General features: G+C 37.7%; 1 protein-coding gene across 1 annotated transcript; it reads left to right on the top strand.

Annotated features, from left to right (window-relative positions):
* Nucleotides 1–620: 620 nt before the first annotated feature.
* Nucleotides 621–22,288, top strand: ZPLD1 (zona pellucida like domain containing 1). The gene is made up of 10 exons (XM_065857579.2): nucleotides 621–726; nucleotides 5,960–6,180; nucleotides 9,204–9,385; nucleotides 10,067–10,139; nucleotides 12,989–13,086; nucleotides 13,723–13,803; nucleotides 14,639–14,810; nucleotides 16,204–16,312; nucleotides 18,701–18,730; nucleotides 20,459–22,288. The coding sequence occupies exons 1-10, from the start codon at nucleotides 621–623 to the stop codon at nucleotides 20,632–20,634; spliced, it is 1,248 nt and encodes a 415-aa protein (XP_065713651.2). The 3' UTR covers nucleotides 20,635–22,288.
* The last annotated feature ends 427 nt before the right edge of the window (nucleotides 22,289–22,715 follow it).

Raw genomic sequence — 22,715 nt, 5'->3', positions numbered from 1 at the left:
GATGCTAGAAATTCACATGTTCTGATCTCCTAGTCTGGTTGGCAGGTATAATTCAAGTATATGGAAGTGTCTGTGCTAAGTTTGTATGTGAGCTCAATGCAATTGCATGTATGCTTCAAAAAACAGATTTTTGGCAAATAGATATCAACAGATTTTTGTTCTAGGACCTTGAGTCTGAGAGTTGCTCAGCAAGCCATTTATCTGTATGGTTTTCAAGGACTTGGCTTAAGTAAAAGCTGTTCTTCTAGGATGTCTTCCTCAAAGAATTTTTACACAGAAAAGTCAAAAAGTTCCTGGAGTTTAAATATTTAAACAATCCTAATCTATCGCTATATTTTTAGGGATTTTTTTTTCTTTTTTTCATATCTTGCTTGACTACCTTTCTTTTGTCACAAGTTTTGATTAAAAGCTGCAGAAGTTAATAGAAATTACACTCGGAAGTAGAGAAATGGGTCCTGCTGCCTGTGGCCTCTTTCACATAAGCTTGTGAGCTTTATCCCCCTCCCAATTCCTTTGCTGGAGACCATCACCTCCCGAGTGGTTTAATGTCTGCAGTAAGCATCTTTAACGCAATGAACAGATGTGTGTAATAACCACCTAATGTTTTGCTAGGTTTTGCAATGGAACAGGTATGGTTACTGCTCCTGCTGACGATTAAAGTGCTTTCAGTGACTGCTCAGTTCAATGGATACAACTGTGATGCTAACCTCCATAGCAGGTTTCCTGGTAAGTGTTTAATAGACATCTTTTTCTAATGGCTTCTTTATTGTCTTGGTTCAAAGCAGTGCTTATTTTTAAATACAGAGCTTTAAATCTGTCTGAAGCCTGTGGGCAGGACTCCACATTGAGTTTTAACTATCTTGGTGACAATGAAACTTTCTTTTTAATTGAACAACGGGTCAAATTCAGCCTAGTAGAAACAAATACACCTCCCCTCGTACAACTGGGGTTTGACCTGCTTTTGCCAGAGCTCTATCCTGCCCAAGAAGGTCACCAGAGGTCGTGTTGTTAGAAGTGTTCTCTATAGATTTAAGAGTCTGAAACTTCTAACTAGATTTTCTTCCATGTTTTATCTGGATAAGAGAATATAATTATGTCCTTTTAGTTAAATAAATACATGTCTATCTTTGGGCAAAATGAAGTCAATGGCAAAATTCAGTGTCTTATTTAAACACTTAATGCTTAGTTAGGGACTGGTGAAGCCATGTGGTGTATCTATGTATGACATATACTTATGCCTCTGGGAAAGTGGGAATTAAGTCATTCTGGGGACATCAGATATCTGGAGCTGTTAATACAATGAGAAATAGAAATGAAATTTCAGTCTTAACGACATGTGTATCAGGGTTTACCCAGCTAAAGAACATTTTTAGTCTCTGTTACATTGCTTATACTTCCTGCCTCAGTTATTTCTTGGGCAGGAATAATTTCTTATTAAATTATAATAATAATTTAAAAAGCTGTGAATACTGGCTCATTCACATCTTGTGTTTCTGAGGTAGCAATCAAATTGAACCACATAGTGATGAACTGTAGTATTACACTGTGATACCTTCCAGTTTTGCTGATTTCTGAATAATAATAGTTTTGATTTTTTTCAGGAAGAATCCACTCTTTTATTAACTTAAGTCAGCAGAAAGTCTACAGTCTGTTTATTGTTTCCTGTGTTACTTTTAAGTGCTTTGTTGACATAAAGACCAACAGTGGGATTCATTCTTGTTCACTTAGTAGGTGTGAATATGAAAGGTAGATAAATAAGACATGCAAAGAAGAATATGTTGTCTCCATCCCTGACAAAATCACTGTCTATCTGAGTATTTAACAAACTACTTCTATATTTCCCTTCTTAAGTAAAAACTTTACAGGCTTGCCTCAAATGTGTGGGTGAATTATGCCCACTTGCCTCAGATCTACCTTTCTCATGTAATTGTTTTTCTGTTTCAGTCTTCTTGAGAGGATTGCAAGAGCTAGAGGGAAGTTTAGATTCCTCTTTCTGTGCTTTTAAAGTATTTCTCTGGTCCTTTTTCACGCCAGCCTTGTGCCAAGGTTTTATATATGCAATGTGATACTCATTAATTGAATCGAGCTCTTATTGTAGGTATTTAGGGGCCGCTTGCAGTTCTGCCTCATGAAAAAGGGTCATATCAGATTCCATGTTTGCCAGATCTCAGGGATTTGGGAGAAAATTTGCTCATCTTACAAGTAAACAGATTTTATTTTTTTTTTATTTTTTTTTTTTAGTAAATGCTAATCACCCTGCACTTCCTGTAAGAGCTGAAAGTTGAGTCCTGCTCTTTCTTGTTTGTGATCTCAGGCAGCAAAGATTCAAAGGTTGGAATTTAATCAACAGCCTTAGTGCTGATTCTGAGAACTAGGAAAGAAAAATAATTCTACTTGTTAGCTGTGCATTTGAGATAGAGGTAAAACTCAGAAAACCCTTTTGTCCCAAAATTTGACAGGTGTTGTTTTCGGTACGCAAAAAAGGACTGCTATGAAATGGTCTGGGGCTAATGGAGCTGAGTGAGGCTGCTGGAGCTCTGCTTTCAGGGTTCAAGAACCCCAGAGAATGGCTGAGAGAGCCTCTATGGGGTAATGGGATTGCTGTCACTATGCTTCTCCAGGTTGCTCAGCCCAGGCTGTGGCTTTGAGGATGCTGACCCGGCTACCTCCAGAATTCAAATGTAAGGGGAGTGGTGAGAGAGAGGTCAAAAAGGAGAACATTTCAAAACAAGCATCCATCGGGCTTAGATACTGCTCACAAGGCCTGATTGTGGATAGGACTTTCTTCCTGTTCCTAATTTGTTCCACATGAGAAGTCTTCATTGTTGTCAGCTGAAAGTCCAAATGTGGGGTGAGAATGGACTTTCTTCCTGAGGTCTGTGGTGTGCAAATATGAGAGAAACCATTGGGATTTGAAGTTGTCTGCTCTTTTTCTTTCAATGCTGTGGAGAACAGAAGTTGTTTTCAGCAAAGATGCGAAATTAAGCCTTCCTAAAGGAACCTTGGAGCTCATCCATTTTTCATTTGTTTGTGCTTTTATCATTCATTGCTTAGGTGACTCTTGCATAGGGATAGTGCTGCAAGAATAAGATGATAAATAATCAGGCAGGACTTTTGTTTCTGCAGTTCTTGGGTTTGTTTTAGTGTGTAGGTATGCAGTAGTCAGCAGGAATGAAGAAAAAAAACCCTATATGGTCGACAGAAAATTCTAAAACGTTTTATACAAAAAGCAAGATATGTTCTAGACAGTATGTAATAAGGTCAGGTCCTGCTGTCCCTCAGAGATTGCCTGGAGAAAAAAGCTTTAGTTCTGCATTGCAAGAAAGAACAGCTTTCGGAAGGCTTTTGGGGGATGGAGCCATCTCCAGGTGGGAAAAGCACAGTTTTGGTTCAGGGATCTCTTGCTGTAAGTACATACTGAAAACTTAGTAGAAACCAAGAAAATATTGCAGCTTTTTCACATACACTATGCATTTTAATTCAGTTTCAAAGTAGTGATTTGATCAAAGAGGAGGCTCATGCAGAGAAGCTGATTTTGAACGATAAGTGTCTTTGCATGCCTCTTCTGGTGAAATTACTTTTGTCAACTGTGTTCTGTGGCAAACTCGTGTCCTCTACAGGTTTTTTTGCTGCCTGCTCTGGGGCAAATCTTGGCAATGTGTGGAAGGGTACCAGAGCAGAAACAAGCAGTGGAGCTGTCAGCATTTGGCTTGTGTTGCCATGGGTCTGTCCTTGATTCAAGATGGTCCCTGTTATGTAGTATCTATGTACCTCTTGAACTTTACTCTGTTTTGCATGTGACACTCTTGTGAGTCCTGTTGACTAGAGATAGTTTGTGTGATTTGAGTCAGAAAAAGGCCAAGTGCTTTGCCTCTATGGAAACTCTGTGACAAAGAAGTCATCATATTTAAGGCCCCATCAGCTGGGTGACCTAACCTTCAAACCATTGGTCCTCTCTTACTCAGAAAAACAGAAGCTTTTACTGCAGGAATGCAAACACTTTTTGTTTAAACTTATATAGGAATGATATTTACCTCTCTAAATTCGCAAGAAATTAGCTACAGCTAGATATTTAACATCTAAAGGAGCATTAGGTCTGTTTGCACCTGATTTCAGATGAATATCTGAACAAATAAAGTTTTAATTCCAGAATGGACTAATTTGGCAACAATACTTTCTTGCAAAGTAGAGGGCAGAAAAGGTTCAGTCTAGAAAGGTCATTTATCCTCCTGTATAGCACAAAGGTTTTTTTGTACTGTATGGTCTCATTTCCCTTAGTGTCAAATGAGAATTTTACAAGTAGTAATGGTACCTTAACAGGTACAGTAATATCTTGCTTTTTAAAAGGCTCTAAGGGAGTTATAAAATTAATGGAACTGCTTTATGTTACATCCTGAAATTTGTTACAATCTGACTGTTTGTGCATTGGTCCAAATAAGTGTAAAGACACACTTTGCCATTTGCCTTTTTGTACCGTTCCCTCTACCTCAGTACATCAATTAAATGGATCATAACAGTCCACAAGTAGTGAATACAAAGGCATGCTTTTTCTTGATTTTTGCATGTTATGTTAGTGGAATTATGTATATGTATGAATTTCATGCCAAATCAGTTCCTGTTTTGCCTCCAATACCTTTCTGCCCAAATTTACACCCTGTACATAACATTTATCACCACATTAGCTCAGGACAGAGTGTTGTCTGTTATTTCCTGTGCTTGATTGTTTTGGCTTTAAACCCACCATTAAAACTGTCTATATTAAACTACTTGTGCTCCTGTACCATGGGGAAAGAGCTAGTTCATTATAATGGAGATTTCATTTCCTCTCTGTTGTGACAATGCAGTGGAACAATTCATTTCAGCAGGCTTAATGGTGTAGTATTGACTGAAATCCTTTTGCAGTTTTTAATAGCACTTAATCTTTAAACAGATGCAATAAATGTGTTATTATATAAAGGAGTGATGTCTGTGTTTACCACAATGCAGTATGTCTTTTTGTAAATCACTAGGGGGAAAAAAGCAGTCCCCCAATTGTCTGCAGGCAGACAAGACCTTATAGAAAAGCTATGTTACAGCTCTAAAGCAAAACAAACTGTTGCTTGTGCCTATATCCTTACTTGATGCTTTTCTGTTCAAGTACATAAAAATCTTCAGAACTTTTGAATAAAAGGTCAAATTAATCCAAAAAGTTTTTTTTTGCTGTTGTTCAAAAATTGATCACTTGTAACAATTGCTGTTTTCTAGGTCTTTTATATTGTCATAATGTACAGAATGAAAGATTGCAAGATGCTTTGCAGTATCGATCATTGTCTTTCAAGAGCCAACTGATTTTTCATTACAGCTAAAGTTGTAATGAAACCCAGCTTTAAGATAACATAATAAATTGCAGTGGTATGCTGTTGATTGTACTTGAAAGTCTGCACAACCTGAGACTGCAGTGTCATACAAAGTAGACTCCAGACAGGCTCAGACAAACACACTTGACTTCCATGCCAGAGTGGGCTGGAGGGCAGAGCTTGGCCTCCTGAATTTCTCAAAATCATTGGAAATTTCTATTCCAGAAAGGGGCTATTTAATCAGACTCCAAATGTTTAACCACTTGTTGTTTTTTTTTTTTTTGTTTTTTTTTTTTTTTTTTTTTTTTCCACACCCTCGCAGTGCTTCAGTTTATGATGTGCTACTGAATGATTTGCTGGGGAATTTTGGAATAATGGTTTTGTTGTGTGGCAGACTATGTTATGATATTAGTTCTTGTCTTCTCTTTAGTGAAGCTATAGAGTCAAATCTGTTCCTCAGAATAATGCAATTCTGACCTTTATATTTCAATATTTTGCTGAGACTGGGTTCTAAAATTTATTTAATCATAAGTTACAACACTAGAGTAACTGCTACAATAATTATATGGAGATTAGTTAAAATACATCTTCTTACAGTGTCTTTCCCTGTATTTTTCTTGCAGCTGAACGAGATATCAATGTTTTCTGTGGAGTACAGACAATTACTATGAAGATAAATTTTTGCACAGTTCTTTTCTCTGGTTATTCTGAGACAGATCTGGCACTGAATGGGAAACATGGGGATGCCCACTGCAGGGGTTTCATCAATAACAACACCTTTCCAGCAGTGGTCATTTTCATCATCAATCTGAGTACTTTGGAATCCTGTGGAAACACTTTAGTGGTAAGACAAGGTCAAAGTGAAATTGTAGGATGGCTGTTTATGCATAGCATCAAGTGTATGACCTTGACAGTGTTATTTCTTTTACAGATAATGTTTACATTGTCTTGCCCAGCTAAAAATATTTTCCATTCATCAAAGAAAACCAGAGAAAGTTGGTAATTTATAACCTTGATTACTAATGAGAAAATGTGGTGGGACACACATTTGTTCGCTGATTAGAAAGTATATTTTTGATTTTTACTCTTTTTTTCAGTGGAAAAAGTAGATTTTTCCAAGCCATTTTTAAAACTCTTGCTGAATACGCCTTCAGTTTTGCTGAAACTTTTAAAATACCCACTTGGAAAATGAAAGTAAAATATTTTAATAGTGGACTAGACAGATGAGTCTTATAGTCTGGGTACCTACTTCTGTGCTCTGATATGAGAGGGGCTTGCTGACTGATTGACTGATCTTGTGTGTTCTGTGATAAGGCTGAATGTCTTTGGCGGAGACAGTCTGGCCAGAGGGCCCAGCCCACACTAGACACCTCTGCTAGCAGCACCTTGAAGTCTCACAATCAAAGCTCAATATGTAACTGCCTGGCAACAAACTGAAGTTTTCAAGCAAGTTTTGAAAGTTTGACACACAAAAAAAGGACTATCTAACCTATGTGCTCAATTCATGCTAAAAATGTCAAGATGTGGGACTGAAGTTCAGATTTGCATTTTCAGCTCTGATATCTTAGTGTGCAGCCACGCTGTGCTGTGGTGTTTTGCCTGGTTACATGACTTCAGTGTCTACATTTTATGTTGTTGTTCCACGTATGGATAACACACATCTTTGTAGAGCTGATCGCTAAATCTGATCCTCAGCTGCAGGTGAGATTTTGGAGGTAGAATCTGATCCAGAAGCTGACTTTGAAATCTGTTTTGTACCAGTACAATTTCATTTTCTTCAGTGAAACTACCTCACTCTGAATGGAGCGAGAGGGGCAGGTCAGGACTCAAACTTTCTAAACTAAGGGAGAAGAGAGTTGTACAGTTTGTGTGTATATCACACTGTACAGGCAGTGGTGACTTGTATCAAAGGATCTATGGGTAACTTACAAAAACAAGTATAAAAAAGTATTATTTTTAAGGCTTATATTATATCTGTAATTCACACTTGCACTTGATGATACCTGCCAGTTTTTATAACAAACTCCCTGTTTTCTGTTGCTAATGATTTTGCAAAACTGGGCTGAATTGTTCAATGTGCTCTATGACCTATTTTCCTCAGGCTGAGTTTTGTTTTAAAAGTTCAGCGAAAACCAGTTCAGCAACTTCAAGATTTTCTTCTCCTGTTTTGCCTGAAAAGCTGTAGCACTTCCATGACTTGCAGTAGAGGAAATTGCCAGGAAGCAACTTTTTCTTGTTCCTGTGGTGTTGTTCACATTGTAAATTCCCTGAACTGACTATTTGATTATAATTTTAAGAGCAAATGCAAATAATTGGAGCTCCCTGTGAAGCTCCCCACAAGGTTGTACAGGATACAAACATAAGGTAGCAGCTGCTAAAATTATAACCAAATATTCCTCTCATCCTCTCTCAGTTTATGCATGCTGTGCAACAAAGTGGATAAAGGAGCAGGGAGCATTTCTTATCATGTTCCCCACACTTAAGTAGTACAATCGCATGCATTTCTTGGCTGTGTTTCACAGCAAAGACCTTCAAACCCATTTGCAATAAAAGTAAAGACGACAGTTCTGGCAGAACTCAGGTAAAACCGAGGTCTGTCTGTGGTAGGGTAGACACAACTTTGTATTTTTCAGGGTGGGATGCTGGGAAGCTAAAGAGGGCTGTAGCTGGCTATGCTACCTTAGTGCTCTAGTCTGTGTTTTTTAGGCAAGGAATAGATCCTATGAAATTTGACTTTCATAACTTTCCTGCCATTTAGCAATTGTCTAGGTATACTATTGGGAAAGTGCATGGCTGTATCTGTCTTGTAGCTGGTTTTTCTGTAGTCAAAAAAATCAAAATACCTGCTGGGTATCCTGTGCTATTCAGTGCAAAATCTTACAACTTGTGCACCACAGATGATTCTTCCATAATGAAATGTTTTAAGAAATTGTGTATTCTAAAGCTAATGAAAGCATCTGTTTTGCTAATACCGTTATACAAAATAAATGTAATAGTGGAAGTCCAGTGCCAAGTTAATTTGACTTATTGTGTATGTACCTACTGAGAAAGTGATTTGTGGCACTTATCTGCTGTTTTCAAACTTATTCAGATCAGTAGCTGCAGGTGAAGTGGGGCTGGGCTGCTACCAGGAGGAAAGGGTGTCCTCCACTTTTCTGGAGAGCTGCATGTTACTGGTGGCTCTGCACACTGTATCAGCCTGAGCAGTGCAAGGTAGCACGTGTCCAGGGACTGAATTAAGGTTGCACTGGCATTAAGTTTGTATTGCTTTTCAGCTCTTGCATTTCTGACAGTGTTTCTTTGCACATAGTTTATAATCTAGATTTAGAGATGTATAATGTAAAATGACACAGCCACAGACTCCATGTTCAGCGATTTGGCTAATAAAGTACATTGATTTTAATATGTCAAAAGCAAAGCTCAAGAGTGACAGAGTTGTTTCTGTGAATAAAACTGCTTGTGTATTGACTTCATTATTTCATATGCAAGCTCATCTTAAGCTAATAATTTTTAAATGTAATAGAAAAGTTCCTTCAGTTTTTCCTGGTAAGTTACATGAATTTGCTGGGAATGCTCGGAAAATAAAAGTATCTACAAAAAAAATACTTCCAGGTTCCATCTTTTTTTTCAAATGTTGTTCAAGTTTGTGTTTTAAGAACAGGGATATAACTTGTGAACTGTATGTGTGTGAATATGGGGAGGTGAAAAACAGAACACATGGAACATGTTACTAAAGTAATTTCACTTTTGAAGCATTTCCTGAAGATATCTCTTGGTAAATTATGGTTTAAAGCATCACTGTCCGTAGATATCTTTTGTTCCATAGTTAACTTTCTGTTAATAGTTGTTTTCTGTCTCCCTCAATAGGTATCCTCAGCTCGTGGTATTAATGCTTATGGAAATACCTCAGTGGTACAGATAGGTAATGTTTCAGGCTATATTGATACTCCAGACCCACCAACAATTATCAGCTACCTGCCTGGGCTTCTGTACAAATTTAGCTGTAGCTATCCACTGGAGTACTTGGTTAACAATACTCAGCTTGCTTCGTAAGTGTGCTTTTCATTCCTACATGTTTCATTCCCATGTTTGTGTAAGCCCATATGTAAATGTCTATATGCAATGTATGCCTAAATATATATGTGCCATAGCAGTATTGTCAACATAGTGTTTTTTAGCTGCACAAGGGAAAAAGGAAAGCAAAAAAAGCACTGAGAAGGAGGTGATGCAAAGTAAAAGAAAATTCTGTAGCATCATTGTATGAAATAACATAGTTTTTGAAGAGCTGCCTTTATGAAGAGAGCCTTAGATACTGTAAAACTTCTCTTGAAATTCAAGTGATCTGGGGACAAAATGTTAGCAGCAAAAAAAAGGGAATTCTTCATGAAATAATTTTTAATCATGTGAATATAGTGTGCAAGAGAAAATATTTCCATGAGTAAACCTTGTATATCATGAAAAGTGGGTTCCTTTTTGTCACTTTGCCTCTCTGCTAATTATTTTTCTGATTCATGTTTTCAACAGTAACCATTACTTTCTGCATAGTTAAGGTTCTGTCAGTCTTTCCACTACAAATTCCTGTTTCTGAAGTTTATAACCCAAATGCATAAATTATCTCCTTGTGATATATTTCATTGTGGTTTTTAATGAAAAAAACCCATTAAAGTGTATAAACACAAAAATAAGATATCTTTCTTCATGATGGTTTTTGGTTTCTGGTTCTGTTGTAGGTCATCAGCTGCTATTTCTGTAAGAGAGAACAATGGTACATTTATAAGCACTTTGCATTTGTTACTTTACAACGTGAGTATAAAACACAGTAGCATGACCTGGACTAAATTAATCTCTGCACTATGTAGGTACAAGCTGGATTAGCAAAGTCTAGAAACCTCTTCATTACTTGCTATTCCCTTCCCATTCCTCCCGTGAATGGGACATCTTTCATCTCTGCATTCCTTTGTCCTTTTTGTTTGCGTGTACCTGTTGTCTTGTTTTTATATGGCTGGTCTTTGAGGACACACAGTCTTTTTCTCCTGTATTTATACAGCTCCTCAGTTTACAGCTCTGGCTTTCAGGTTGCAGTGACAAAAGACTCATCAGTTGTAGCAATAGTAATCATACTCCGGAGTGCATGCTCGTGTTTGCATTTATGATGTTTATGTGTGTGTATGTGTATAGGTACCATGTACAGATACAGAGAGTACTCTGTAGAATTATGTAAAAATATTCCAGACCTGTTACCTCAGCAACGAACGGTAACTCTTTTGCCAGAGTATTTTTATTTTCAAGCATCGTCAGAGTGTTTTGATCATCTGTAATTGTAATGAGGGATGTAGGATTTCTTCCAAATCTATAGCTCACTGCACTTGTTGCCTCATTGTGTGGACTTTCAAGATTTTAAGGGTTAATAATTTTAACAGCTTTCAACTAACTCTTCTTCCATACATTTTAGATAATTTAACTTGAATATGCATTATTATAAAAGCTTTTACTACGTAAGTATGGATGGTGAAAGTAAAATATGAAAAATGCACGGACCTCTGCTTAGGATTAATCCCTGAAATTATATTTTTTGTGTTGATTAAAATTTTTATTCATACGTTTTAAATACCTTATTTAAATATCAATTTTTCAATCTATCAAGCAACATTTTTGTAAATTATGAATCTGATTCTTTTACGTTATTATTCATGCCATCATGATGCTGAGTTATAATTGATGCAACTGATTTAAAAGTCAATGCTTTATGCTTTGAACATAATGAGCTATAAATATTGTAACAGGACATTTTCCAAAGGCATGCTTAAAAAAAGTGCTGTTTGTTTGACAGAGCAGAGCTCCAAATAACCTATGATCTGTTAAAATGAAGATTATTCTTCTCTCATTTTTAAATAAACCTGTAACCAAAAGGATGGGGCAGGGTGAGGGGTAGCCAGATTTCTCAGTCAGGACAAGCATTGACCACCACATGTTTGCTGCCTCTTGGGGCCCAGTTCTGCACACAGTCAGGTGTAAGTGCTATTGGTGCTTGTGCTGAGCACTTGTTTTCCCTCAAACACCACATACCAAGATGAGCTTTCATCCTCCCTACCCCAGTGAGTTTACAAGTCAACCGTGAGCAGTGGTGTCCCTGTTGGAGAGTCCTGGTTTTGGTGGGGGCCTTGGGACCCCTTGGTATTGGCAAGGCGTTGTGTACAGATGTGGCTTTTGACTGCGAGCAGCCACACTTTAAAGCTTTAGCTGTAGTGTTATTTCCCTGGAATTGGCTCTTCATCTTCTCAGCTCACCGCCGTCTTCCCTCACAAGGTGATGTCTACATTTACTTTGTGGTGTTAGTGTGTCTTATCACTAGGAAAGTCAAGAGGAGCCATTATGATAGACTCAGAAAGACTTTAATAGCAAAACGTTTAATGGACTTTCACGGAGCCTAAGTGGTTTAATGCTTCATGGTCTTGATGTAAATGTCTGTCTAAATGAATAAAAATTCGTCTTTAAGAAGAAAAGAACAATTTTGAAATGTAATAGTGAGGCACTCTTTTTTTAATCAGTTGCAAAATGTGACAGACCTACATTAGAGAAATGTATAATTAATTTTAAAGAAGGCAAACTTAACTCATCTCACTTCAAGGGCTTGCTCTGTGTATGTTGCAGAGGTGGTCTGTGTGAGCATGTGTATGTTCCAAGGCCTCCGATGCTGCAGAGATTGAATACTGGGCGTGCTGTGAATTTTGGAGTTATTCCATTTGAAAGAATACTTGATGTATGCGCTTAGTCCTTCTCGTTGCTGTCAGCTGCTGCTCTTGGTCTTGCCTGCCTCAATGAACCTGGTCAAAATTCTGTTTGACAAAAATTTTCTTATGTATTGAGTGTTTCAGCCACTCGTAAAAGGTCTCAACATGCTGAGTCCCTGTGCTTTCTGGATTAGTAACATATTTGACATAGGTGGCGTTAGCAGTAAGTGCATTTTGATATGCTAAATTAACATCTGTCACACAGATTTGTTTCATGGCATTGCTGCTGAAGCGACATTAATGGTTCAACCTTTGAACAAGAAACCAATAAATCAGCTATATCTATGTAGTAGTATATGGGGAATTCCCAACTTTTATTTTCTATGCAGCTTTCTTGAAGCAGCTTTTTTTAAATAATAGAATTTAAATGAAAATGTTTATTATTTGTAGTCTTCAACAAGCTGACTTCCATAGAAACTACATTTCACATAATAGAATGTGTCTGTTCTCCCAGACTACATCTTAAGATGTGTAAAACCTGGTGGCATTGCTATCTCCAATAAATTGGATAACCTTAACAACCTTTACTGGGAAAAGGTACACCGGGACAATTCAGTTAAGTTCCTCCTTTAGAAAACCAAAGTAACTGCTACATTTGCCTGTAGGTGCTGGAATTCATAAATTCCCCAAAATGGTTGCATAGGATAAGGCCAGCCAAGTGTTGTTGATTGTTATAGAAAAATGTGTAGGCAAATGCCTTGGCACTGCTTTTTGCTTCTTATGGAGGACAAAATAAATGATTGTTCTATATACAAAGGTCAGAAAAATTAGATGAGAGTTCAGTCTGTGGATGCAGATGGGTTGTTAGAGTGGGATTTCTGGTACATTGAGGCATTTTTAAAATTTTTTTATTTTTTTCAGGATTCAACCTACAGCCAGCAGCTCCTTATTCCAAGTACAGGTTTACCTTTGAAAACCAAAATATATGCAGCTGTAAGAGCAACTAACCTTGATGGCAGGTACCATAAAGGATATTATTTCTTGTCTTGCTTGCTATTCAGCTCTTGGATTGCAATTTTTTCTGATATAGAAGCAACAGTCTTTCCTCACAGCCTTTCCTATGTTAAAATAATGGTTGATGTTTGACAATCACTGTCCTCAGCTGGAGGGTATCAGGTCCTTAATGGTGAATACATATCTTGCTGCTGTTCTCATTATGAAAGTTTTTCTGAATTATACCTTAGATGCTGTATTGATGTTGTTTAAGAAATGACCCCTGTAAGATCAAGTGAGAAACTCCAGGGCTTCTAAGAGTGGGATGGTTTTGATTTCTAGTCCTATGTGGCTATGACTTCTGAGAGGAGATATAGAACGTGTGTTGGCCTGCATGAAACCAAATGATTTGATTTCTACAATTCTGCTGCTATGCTGTGCTGTTTAGTTTTGTAAGTTGTCAGAAGAAATAGGTGATATGTTGGGAATGCAGGATGATTTGTGTGTGACCAATTAAACAGAGTAACTTGGCTCCAATGTAACAGCCTGCATTATCAGTTTGTATGCTTGCCTGTACTGTCTTTTATTCTATCTCACTCACTCTTCACCCCTACTCTTAACATTGTCAGTTCCCCTCATCTATCACTTTGTTCCATGTGCAGGTGGAATGTTTTGATGGACTACTGTTACACCACACCATCTGGAAATCCTAGTGATGATCTTCGATATGATCTTTTTTTCAGGTAGGTCCTGTGCAGAGTGTTTTCTGGGTCCTTCCTTTAGAAAGCAGTTAGAAATCTCTCCAATAGCAGTGTTCTAAACTGCCTGGAAAGTCTAAGCGCTATCAGCAGGGAGGAGCGAGGGCTGGGCTTACAGATAAAGTGTCAGGACTTATCTTGTTTGTGAACATAAACATAGAAGGAAGAGAAAAGTCAGAAGAGTTATGACAGTAGAGAAGCATATATCTAAATGGCTCTTCTAGAGATACCATTAACACCCAAATTGAATGGCTAAACTGGCCTTTATTTTACCAAAGGTACTTTTATGGTGAATGACACTGATATAAAACATCTTAGACTCCAGTTCAGGAAAGCAGTTAAACAAATGATTAAAGATAAATAGATGCTCCTCCTTCTACTCCCAGTGATATAATTTGTTTGAATGGGGACTTTGAATAACACTTTGGCAATATCTCAGATTAAATCTTATCAGTGACAGTTGCTGGAGAGATAGTGTCTTCATTTGGAGTTACCTGTCTATACTGGTTAGCATACCTGATTACTTTTTGCTCCAGGTCTCAAGTTTCTTTAGGCACTGAAATTAAATGGTAGCTTGGTTATAGCTGTAATGTTGCAAAACAAAACATAATGTTTCTGTAGGAATGCATTTCAGCACAGGACTGTGCAGCCTAACAGGCAGATTGTGGCTGCCCATGGTGGACATCATGGCACCGTGTTCTTTTCCAAGGAGCTGAAGCACTGAACTTGCCACTTAAGTTGTCTTATTCTCGGCTAAGAGCTTCCAAATGCTAGTCATACAGCTGCTCATCCTAGATTTAATCTTCTCTACAAAAACTAGCTGTGACAAGGACCCGCAGACGACTATAATTGAAAATGGCAAGAGCCAAATGGGCCGGTTTTCCTTTGAGGTGTTTCGCTTTGTGAAGCACAAGAACCAGAAGATGTCTACGGTCTTCCTTCACTGCGTGACAAAGCTGTGCAGAGCAGATGACTGTCCCTTTCTCGTGCCGGTAAGTTTCCACAGATGAAAGTTGCTCTTAATTATTTGGATATAAAATTAGGCACACTGGGGTTATTCTGCATATAAATGCTATGAAAGTTTGGATGGCACAGAATAAGTATGACTTGTAGAGTCTGAACTAATAATGTTTTTTGTGTCTGAAGGAATGTAAAACAGTTGATGAAGAACAGGGCAGTGAATATTGTCATCTGGAGATAGAATAGTACTAGACCTGCAAAATACAAGTTGTTGAACACATGAGAAATGACCTCTTCGTCCTTTGGTTCTTAATTCATTTTTTAAAGTAGCAACTCTGAGACAGCTTCAGACCTGAAATTCTTAGTATAGCATCTAAGAAAAAAGATATCCACAATCACAGTGGAAGAACAGAAATATCTTAGAGTTTATGGAAAACTTAAACTATAGTAAATGCCACTATACTTACAAGAAAAATTCAGAAGAGTTTCTGACAGTGAAAAGAAAACCAACTTACTACATCCCCTGTAGTTTATTACTGTCTCCCTTATAGTTTGGACACCACTATTTTGTTGAAGTTAATGAAGTTGTATCAATTCAAAAATTATTGAATTTTAGGAGTGTCAGGAGCAACAAATATATTTTGGAAATTCCAACATTTAAATAAACATATAAACACAGAATATTCTGGGTTGACATCTTTAGAATGCAGTATCATTTCCTACTACTACTTGCAGTTTTAGAATGCTATCAGTTCAGTATACTTCTGACATTTTTTACAGTATTATGTACTTCTATGTTATGCTTTTAAATAATTCATTGTTCTTATTGAATTGATGTTCTGAGGTTTTTGAAGTTTTTTCACAAGAAGTTGAAATTAAAGAAATGCTCTTGGTTGAAGCATACTTGAGTACCCAAGATTAAAGTAGATGATAAGTTAGAGATGTTAAAGGTGGATTCCAGATGACAGAGTGCTGGGGATTGTTTTAATGTGGGTCATTGCTGTTTAGAACTCCATAGAAAATATGTGAACTTTAACTTGAGAAGCTTGCTAGCATAGGGATGGTAGCACCCTGTCTGTGCCTAGTCAAGCAAAACGCATTTGTTGGGGAAAACTGTCTGTAAACAAAGCTTTGGGAAATTAACTACTGAAAATTTAATATACAATGAGAGGGATCTTGTACACAACAGCAATGTAGTTCTGTAAACAATGTGAGGCAAAATGCATTGGGAAGCAAGGCATTTATAAGATACGCTTCTAGGGAATATTGCAGCTGTTTTTATTGCAAAGTAATTTAATGCGTACTAAGAAATAAAATAAAGGTTGTAGTATTGCTTATAAAAGAGTTTACATTAAAGCAGGAAGCACAGAAGAGCAATAATTCCATTCCACTCTGAAACTGACTTTGTTTTGATTAACTGCTCAGATTTGCAGTAACAGAGAAAGAAGAGATGCTGGTGGGAGGACAACTTGGAGCCCTCAGAGCACCTCTGGCAATGCTGTAATCTCTGCTGGCCCCATCATTACGAGGAGTGGTAGGAATAAGCAAACGTTTTATATGGGGGGCAGGAATTTCAGAAACCTGGGGAAATGTTCTGCAGTTTAATATAAATTTGCAGTGATTCAGAGAAAAGCTGTATTCTCCATGAGTTTGCTGTTTTTTTTTCTCTACTGTCAGAGTTCTTGGTGGAAATTTTGAGCTAATGTTTCTTTTAGTCTCTCACATGCTTCCTCCCTACCCCAGTAAAATCACTGTGGGATACTGTTATGTATGTTAGAGAAATGCTGCCTTAGGCAAGGAGTGGAAACTAGACAAAGCTTGTTAGATGAGCAACCGCTATTAGGTAATATAGCTTCTTATGATTCAAACACTGCAAATGCTATATTTACAATTATAAAAAAACCGTAAGATACTCATCAATTACCTTTATATACTGCATAACTTCAAGCAAACAAAAATTTCTACACAAGTGTTGAATGACCCCAAAGAAAGGATAAATGATTTTGTAATTTCCTGACAACTGTTGAGGTTTTTTTAAAAATGAAAACATGAAAAAGGCTGGAAAAGGGAAATAATAATTTAAGTGTTTTTTAGATTAGACATATTTCTGCATCTCCATAGTACACTTTTAGAGTGTCCCACTCCTATCAGATGGATGGTTTAATGGGAGTACTCTGCAAAAATGGGATTCAGTTCTGAACTCTGCCATTAATTTTCTGAGTGGCATTGGGCAAGTCCCTTAATCTGACCTGGACTACACTCTTCCTTCTGGAGCAGAAAGAGGGAGTTAGTATTTCCTCCCACTGTCCCTCCCCATTGTGAAAATAAACACATTAAAAATGTGATGCTCAGGAATTCTATAATCAAGGAAAGAACAATGGGAAAGTAATGAGAGAACTGAAACAGAACTACCGTGTTTCCCTGAAAATAAGCCCTATCCTGAAAATAAGCCCTAGCATGAATTTTCAGGATTTCTGAGGATGCTCAAAATATAAGCCCTACACCAAAAATAAGCCCTAGTTACAGTTCATTTAAAAAAAAGAAGACTGTTTAAATATGCATGTAAACAAACAAACAAACAAAAAAGGCATCTTTTGGAGCAAAAATTAATATAACACCCTGTCTTATTTTTGGGGGAACAAGGTATATGGATGTGGATGAGAAGTGCAGGGGTGCAGTGCTGGCTCACCGTGGTGTGATGCTGCACAGAGGCACTTATAATATTTTCAAGGTCCAGCCTTAGTACAGATACATTTGTACAGAGACCATCAGACCGGCTGCACCCGACTCGCCATAATATTTCTGGCCAGGATTAGGGCTTTAGTGGCATGGATGTGCAGCTTCTCACTTCTCTCATTTAGGCTGGTGCTGCATCTGTCCCAGTGCTGGTCCTGTGCCCATCACTGTCTGCAGAGGGACCTCAGGTCAGCCAGGTCTCCCCATTAGTCTCACCAGCTGTTGTTCTGGTAACAGCGGTGTTTGTGCACTTGCCTTGGTAGGACCTGAATAGGGCTACCGTAGATGAGTGAGTGGTCCTTCTGCATATTTCTAAACTTTTCATTGCTAACATTTTGTTCTTTTCAGAGAAACTTTATTCTTGTTTGTCAATCTAAAATAAGTCATTATGGGAGACATACACAGCAGAAAATGTTTTAGTGTCTGTTTATAGAAACAAAACTGGTACCTACTTGTGAAGGTGAAATTGTGTAGCTTTTGATGGATGCCTCACTTAAACTTAGAAGACAGCTGCTCAAACAAATGTATACGTGAGCTGTACTCACAAGTTGCACAAAAAAAGTAAAAACAGCGACAACAAATGTTGTTCTGAGATGGACAGTGGTAATAAAAACTGAAGACAACATACAAATGTTTCCCTGATTATAATGATACTGTGTAACTGCCAAGAGAAAAGTGAGCATGGGGAAAGGGTGTTTTTTGTAATCGTTTATGGTTGCTGATGTATTTTTCCTTGAAAAACTCAGGTTAACTTTTTTCATATACAGATCTTCTTGTAATATGATTAACAATGAGGGCACTTGCATATAATATCATACTTATTTTTATTGAGGGACAGAATAGAACTGGCTACCTTTTCAGTTAAGAAGTTCCAGCACTAAGGCATGGGTGGTTTTGTTTGTTTCTTTGTTTGTTTGGATTTTTTGTTTGGTTGGTTTTTGTTTTGTTGCTTTTGTGCCACAGAATACTAAGTAACTTCATATTGGTTTGCTCACATTAAAAATGAAGCAGTGTCACATAATTAATGCTGCTGTCTTTATTCTACCAGAGATATTAAAAGCTACCAATCAATGCTGCAAGTATAGCTGATATTCTTTGGAAATAAAGTTAGGCCTCTTGGCTTTTGTGTTGCAAGGCGGGAAGGAGGTAGGTAAAATATAATGCATCCCACTTTTGTTTTATACAGATGAAACTCCAACCAACAATTCACAGCTTGGTAAGTTAATCAGAATTCCAAGAAACATAAAGGAAGATTTGAGTGAAAAAGAACTGAGGAGATGAACCATTTTGATTGAGCTCCATGCCCTGAGCTGAAATGTTTTTTTCTTTTTGGCTTGTTTTTGTCATTTAAATGAGTCAATACTGACATGCTAGAAAGAAAGCAATTGGTGAATTCAGAATGCTCAGTTTAATTTATGTACCCAGCCCCACCAACATAGCAACTTCTAATTCCTATGATGGAATTGAAATGAAAATCTGTTGCTATGATATATGAGGGTAAGGGAACATTGCAACTGCCAGATGCAAAATCAAACTTAAGCAGTAAACTCTGCCCATGCAGCGTAGAGCAGCAAAATGGTTATTATGGTGCAGTCCAGCTCAGTTTACAGCTCAAAGTCAGAAGAGCTCTGCTTCAGCTCCTGTTCTCCTGGCATTTAATGACACAAAGAGCCTATAGGGAATCTGGGATAGAACTTCTGGTCTGCTAAGGCAATGAAGGAAATACGCTCCATGGGACATCAGGTCTCTTAAGTTTTAGGGTGTTTCTCCTTTGGGCACCTGGAGGACTTGTTTCAGCCTGTCTGTTCCTGTTCTCTGTTGGTAATAAGGAGTAGCTAATAACTAAGATAGGATGGTGAAGACAGCCAGGAAGTCCACTGGGCCATTCTACCTCTTGCTCATAATAGGATCAAGTGGCACAAGCAACCTATCCTGTCCTCTAAACTCTAATACTACTTTTTTCCCTCCTTTTCTTAACTTAAACCACATGAAAAGCAGCTACCTTTTTTTTTCTAGTATGGTAACAAAGTTGTCCCTGAAGGGAATTGCTCTCTACTATGCTCCTACTCATAAGTATCATTAAAATAATAATAATTATTAAAAAAAACAAATTCTCCATTTGCTGTACACAGCTTGCTGTGTTAATGGCTACTACCTTTCCTTCCCATGCAACGGAAGCAGCAGCCCTCTTTTTCCATCCCAGAGCAACAGCCTTTCCTGTGCCTGTTGCTGTCCCAGTGGGGAGTGTAGAGTTGGAACAAGGTGGGACTACTGCTTCTCTGCTATTGGAGACAAGACATGTAAGGTCAGAAGACACCACAGCATTGAAAAGGGGACAGCAACTTGATTAATAGAGCTGACTTTTTTCAGCTTTGGTGAGGAGGGAGGGACAGCCTGTAAAGCTACACTAAGTAGTAAATATGTTGCCTCTTCTCTCTGAGAATTAATAAACATGTTAAGCCTTCTTTGAAAACATACAGACAAGCTTAAAGTACCTCAAATATCCTGTGCCAGATATGCCTGCTAAGGATTTCTATAACCTTCAAATTGAGATGTGGATAATGATACTGGGGAAGAAATCCTTTCATTAAATTGATTAGGCCACAAATCCTTATACCTCTGCCTTGATAGTTCTTGGACAGTGATAGTCTCACTTCAAATAGCACAGGTCAGTTTTGGTCACTAGCATATGAGAGGTTATGGCCCGCAAGTATCCTTACTGTCTTTATCCCCCAGTATGATGGATATTGAAAAAACTAATAACTGTTTTCAAAGTACTCTTAGATAAGCTTTATCCACGTAGATTGGCTCTCATTCTGCAGTACTGTTTTAGTCCATTGTAATTGTTCTGTAGAGAGAGTGTTGTAGTGGAAAGACAGAAGTGTTTGGCATTGTTGAGAGATGGTAACCACATCTTAACTGTACACTTTCGTTTCCCTTGCAGCTCATCCAAATGGACCTCCTTTCCAGTTGAACTCGGTCACCAGCGCACTGATTTCAGGTGTTGTCGTCCTAGGAATCATAAGCATTTCATTTTTCGTATGTTCCCTAACTCTTCTGCACAGAAAGTGGCCCAACGGTTCAGTCTTGAGTGGCATCCGAAACCCAGTTTTCAACTGAAAATGATGATTTACTTGCACTTTTTCTTTGGAGTTTCCGTTCTTGTCCATGAAGTATGATTCCATTAAAAACTAATATTAAGGCAACACTCCAGCTGTATCCAGCTTCTATTCCAGCTATATGCTATATTTATAGATTTGCTAAATGTTGTTGTGTAGGTAAGAAGCAGTGATATTGGTAAGAATCCTAGAAAATTATGAGAATCTCAATTGTGTTTGTGATCAGACTGTATGACATGCCCATGGGTGTGGTGACAATAGAGCTCGTGTCTCCAGCTTTCCAGTAAGGTCTCAAAGCTGAAGATGCTGAAGGTGAGAACCTTTCCAAGTATGCCATCCTTATACAAAACCTGACACATTCAGAAACATTCATAACTTTGTAAACACCTAAGATAAGGATCACTTCTATTTTATTATGGTATTTTTCACAAATTTGAAAAAACAATTGTGTCTCAGGAAGAACTTGTTTTCATCTATCTTGGCTAAAAATAACCCCAGAGAGACTTAGAATAAGTGACTTCTGCTTGTTTTTCATTCAGAAATATTTTATCGGATATATCTTTCCATTGAATTGTGGCATATCATATGAAGGATGTAATCTGGTTGGCTATCTTTGAATCAAATATTTTAGAGCAAACTGCAACTGGTCCCAGGGAACAATGCTGCAGTTCTTGAGGTGGGAAAAACTTTTTCCAGCAAAATCATTGAATGAGAATCAGTGAGAGCTTTACATTTAACTAATGTTCAGCAGAAAGTTAATTCTGCACAGAATTGCCACATCTGCAGCCTTCAGTCAAATTCTAACCTCAAGAACTACTCCAAGGGGAAAAAGTATTGCTTTCCCCCTGACTCCTTGAACAGGCAAGCTAATAAAAGTGATACCCAAACTTCCTCAAACAAAATTGTTTTTGGAGCACAATTTGGCAATTGAGAAAAACATTCATATCCAACTTCGTAAGGGACAGTTTTGCCCAATGAGTTTTGCAGTTCTCAGATAAGGCTTTAGTTTCCTACATGAAGAGTTGTAGAGCAATGCTTATTTCTTTGGCAAATTTTCTGCATGGATTAGTTTTCTTCACTGCATGGGTGAGGGACAGAGGGCAACTAGAAGGATAACAGGCTATGAGCAGTACTGTACTGTTGATTCTAGTTAATCTGATAAACATCAGACTTATCTGAAGTGACTGTGAGTGACCAGGTGCCCTCAAACACAAGCACAGGGCAGTGGCATAGCTCTGTAGAATAAACAAAAATGCTGGGTACTAGAGAGGCCACCATAGACACAACATATATTAAACTGAACTGGCTAGGCAGTTGGGATTTTGGTCACACATACAGCAATTAAATTTCATTTTCATGTACTGTACATATTGGCCTAGAAACACCTCATTGATTTTTATCACCATCTTCTGTTAACCATGTCTGTGTTTTCATTGATGTGACACAGCTGGCTACTGATAAGGGCTCTGGCTCTCAAAACTAAAGACAAATACAGACTTGTTCTCAGTTTTCTCTGATCCTGCAAATACTGGATAAAAGCCTGTTGTTCACAAAGTCCACTGTGCTGTAGTGTGGTATCCCTGACAAAAAATACTGTGCCTGTTTTCCTCCAGTCTTAATACCTCAGAAACATTTTTTGCACTTCAGGGGTTAGGTCTGATGACATGTAAAACATGATTGTTTAATAAAATTATTTGAAACCTTTTAGAATGGATGCTTTGTCTAAACTGTTTTTCTCCCTCGTCAAATTGTTTCAGTTTTTGATGTACTTTCAGTAACCTCCTCCTACAAAGATGAAAAGTGGGCAGGACTTTGTAAGTTAGTTTGGTGAGAGCTTTCAATATATAGGATAAATTAATGTAAGTATAGCTTTACTGGCTTTTAAAAGACGGTAATAAACTCTGGAGATTTATATCCCAATCTGGGGATGAATAAATTCAGATAATCTGTTTTAATTTACTTATGAAGACAACCACAGAAATTCCATTAATGTAATAACTACTTCATAACCAACAGCTTTAGCTGGAAGTTTCCAGTGATGGAGATAGCCATTACCATCTTTAGTAAGTCGTTCCAACAGTT

Source organism: Patagioenas fasciata, chromosome 1 (assembly GCF_037038585.1).
Source record: "Patagioenas fasciata isolate bPatFas1 chromosome 1, bPatFas1.hap1, whole genome shotgun sequence".
Classification (NCBI taxonomy): Eukaryota; Metazoa; Chordata; class Aves; order Columbiformes; family Columbidae; genus Patagioenas; species Patagioenas fasciata.
The sequence above is the reverse complement of the archived record's forward strand: the minus strand, read 5'-3'. Positions and strand labels throughout refer to the sequence as shown.

What these genes read in the sequence shown, in the direction of transcription:
- ZPLD1 (XM_065857579.2), top strand. Translation starts at nt 621, where the DNA reads ATGGAACAGGTATGGTTACTGCTCCTGCTGACGATTAAAGTGCTTTCA. An exon ending in TGCATTTGTTACTTTACAAC is followed by an intron (nt 10,140 to 12,988) that starts GTGAGTATAAAA and finishes TATTTTTTTCAG; the next exon opens with GATTCAACCTACAGCCAGCA. An exon ending in GCAACTAACCTTGATGGCAG is followed by an intron (nt 13,087 to 13,722) that starts GTACCATAAAGG and finishes TTCCATGTGCAG; the next exon opens with GTGGAATGTTTTGATGGACT.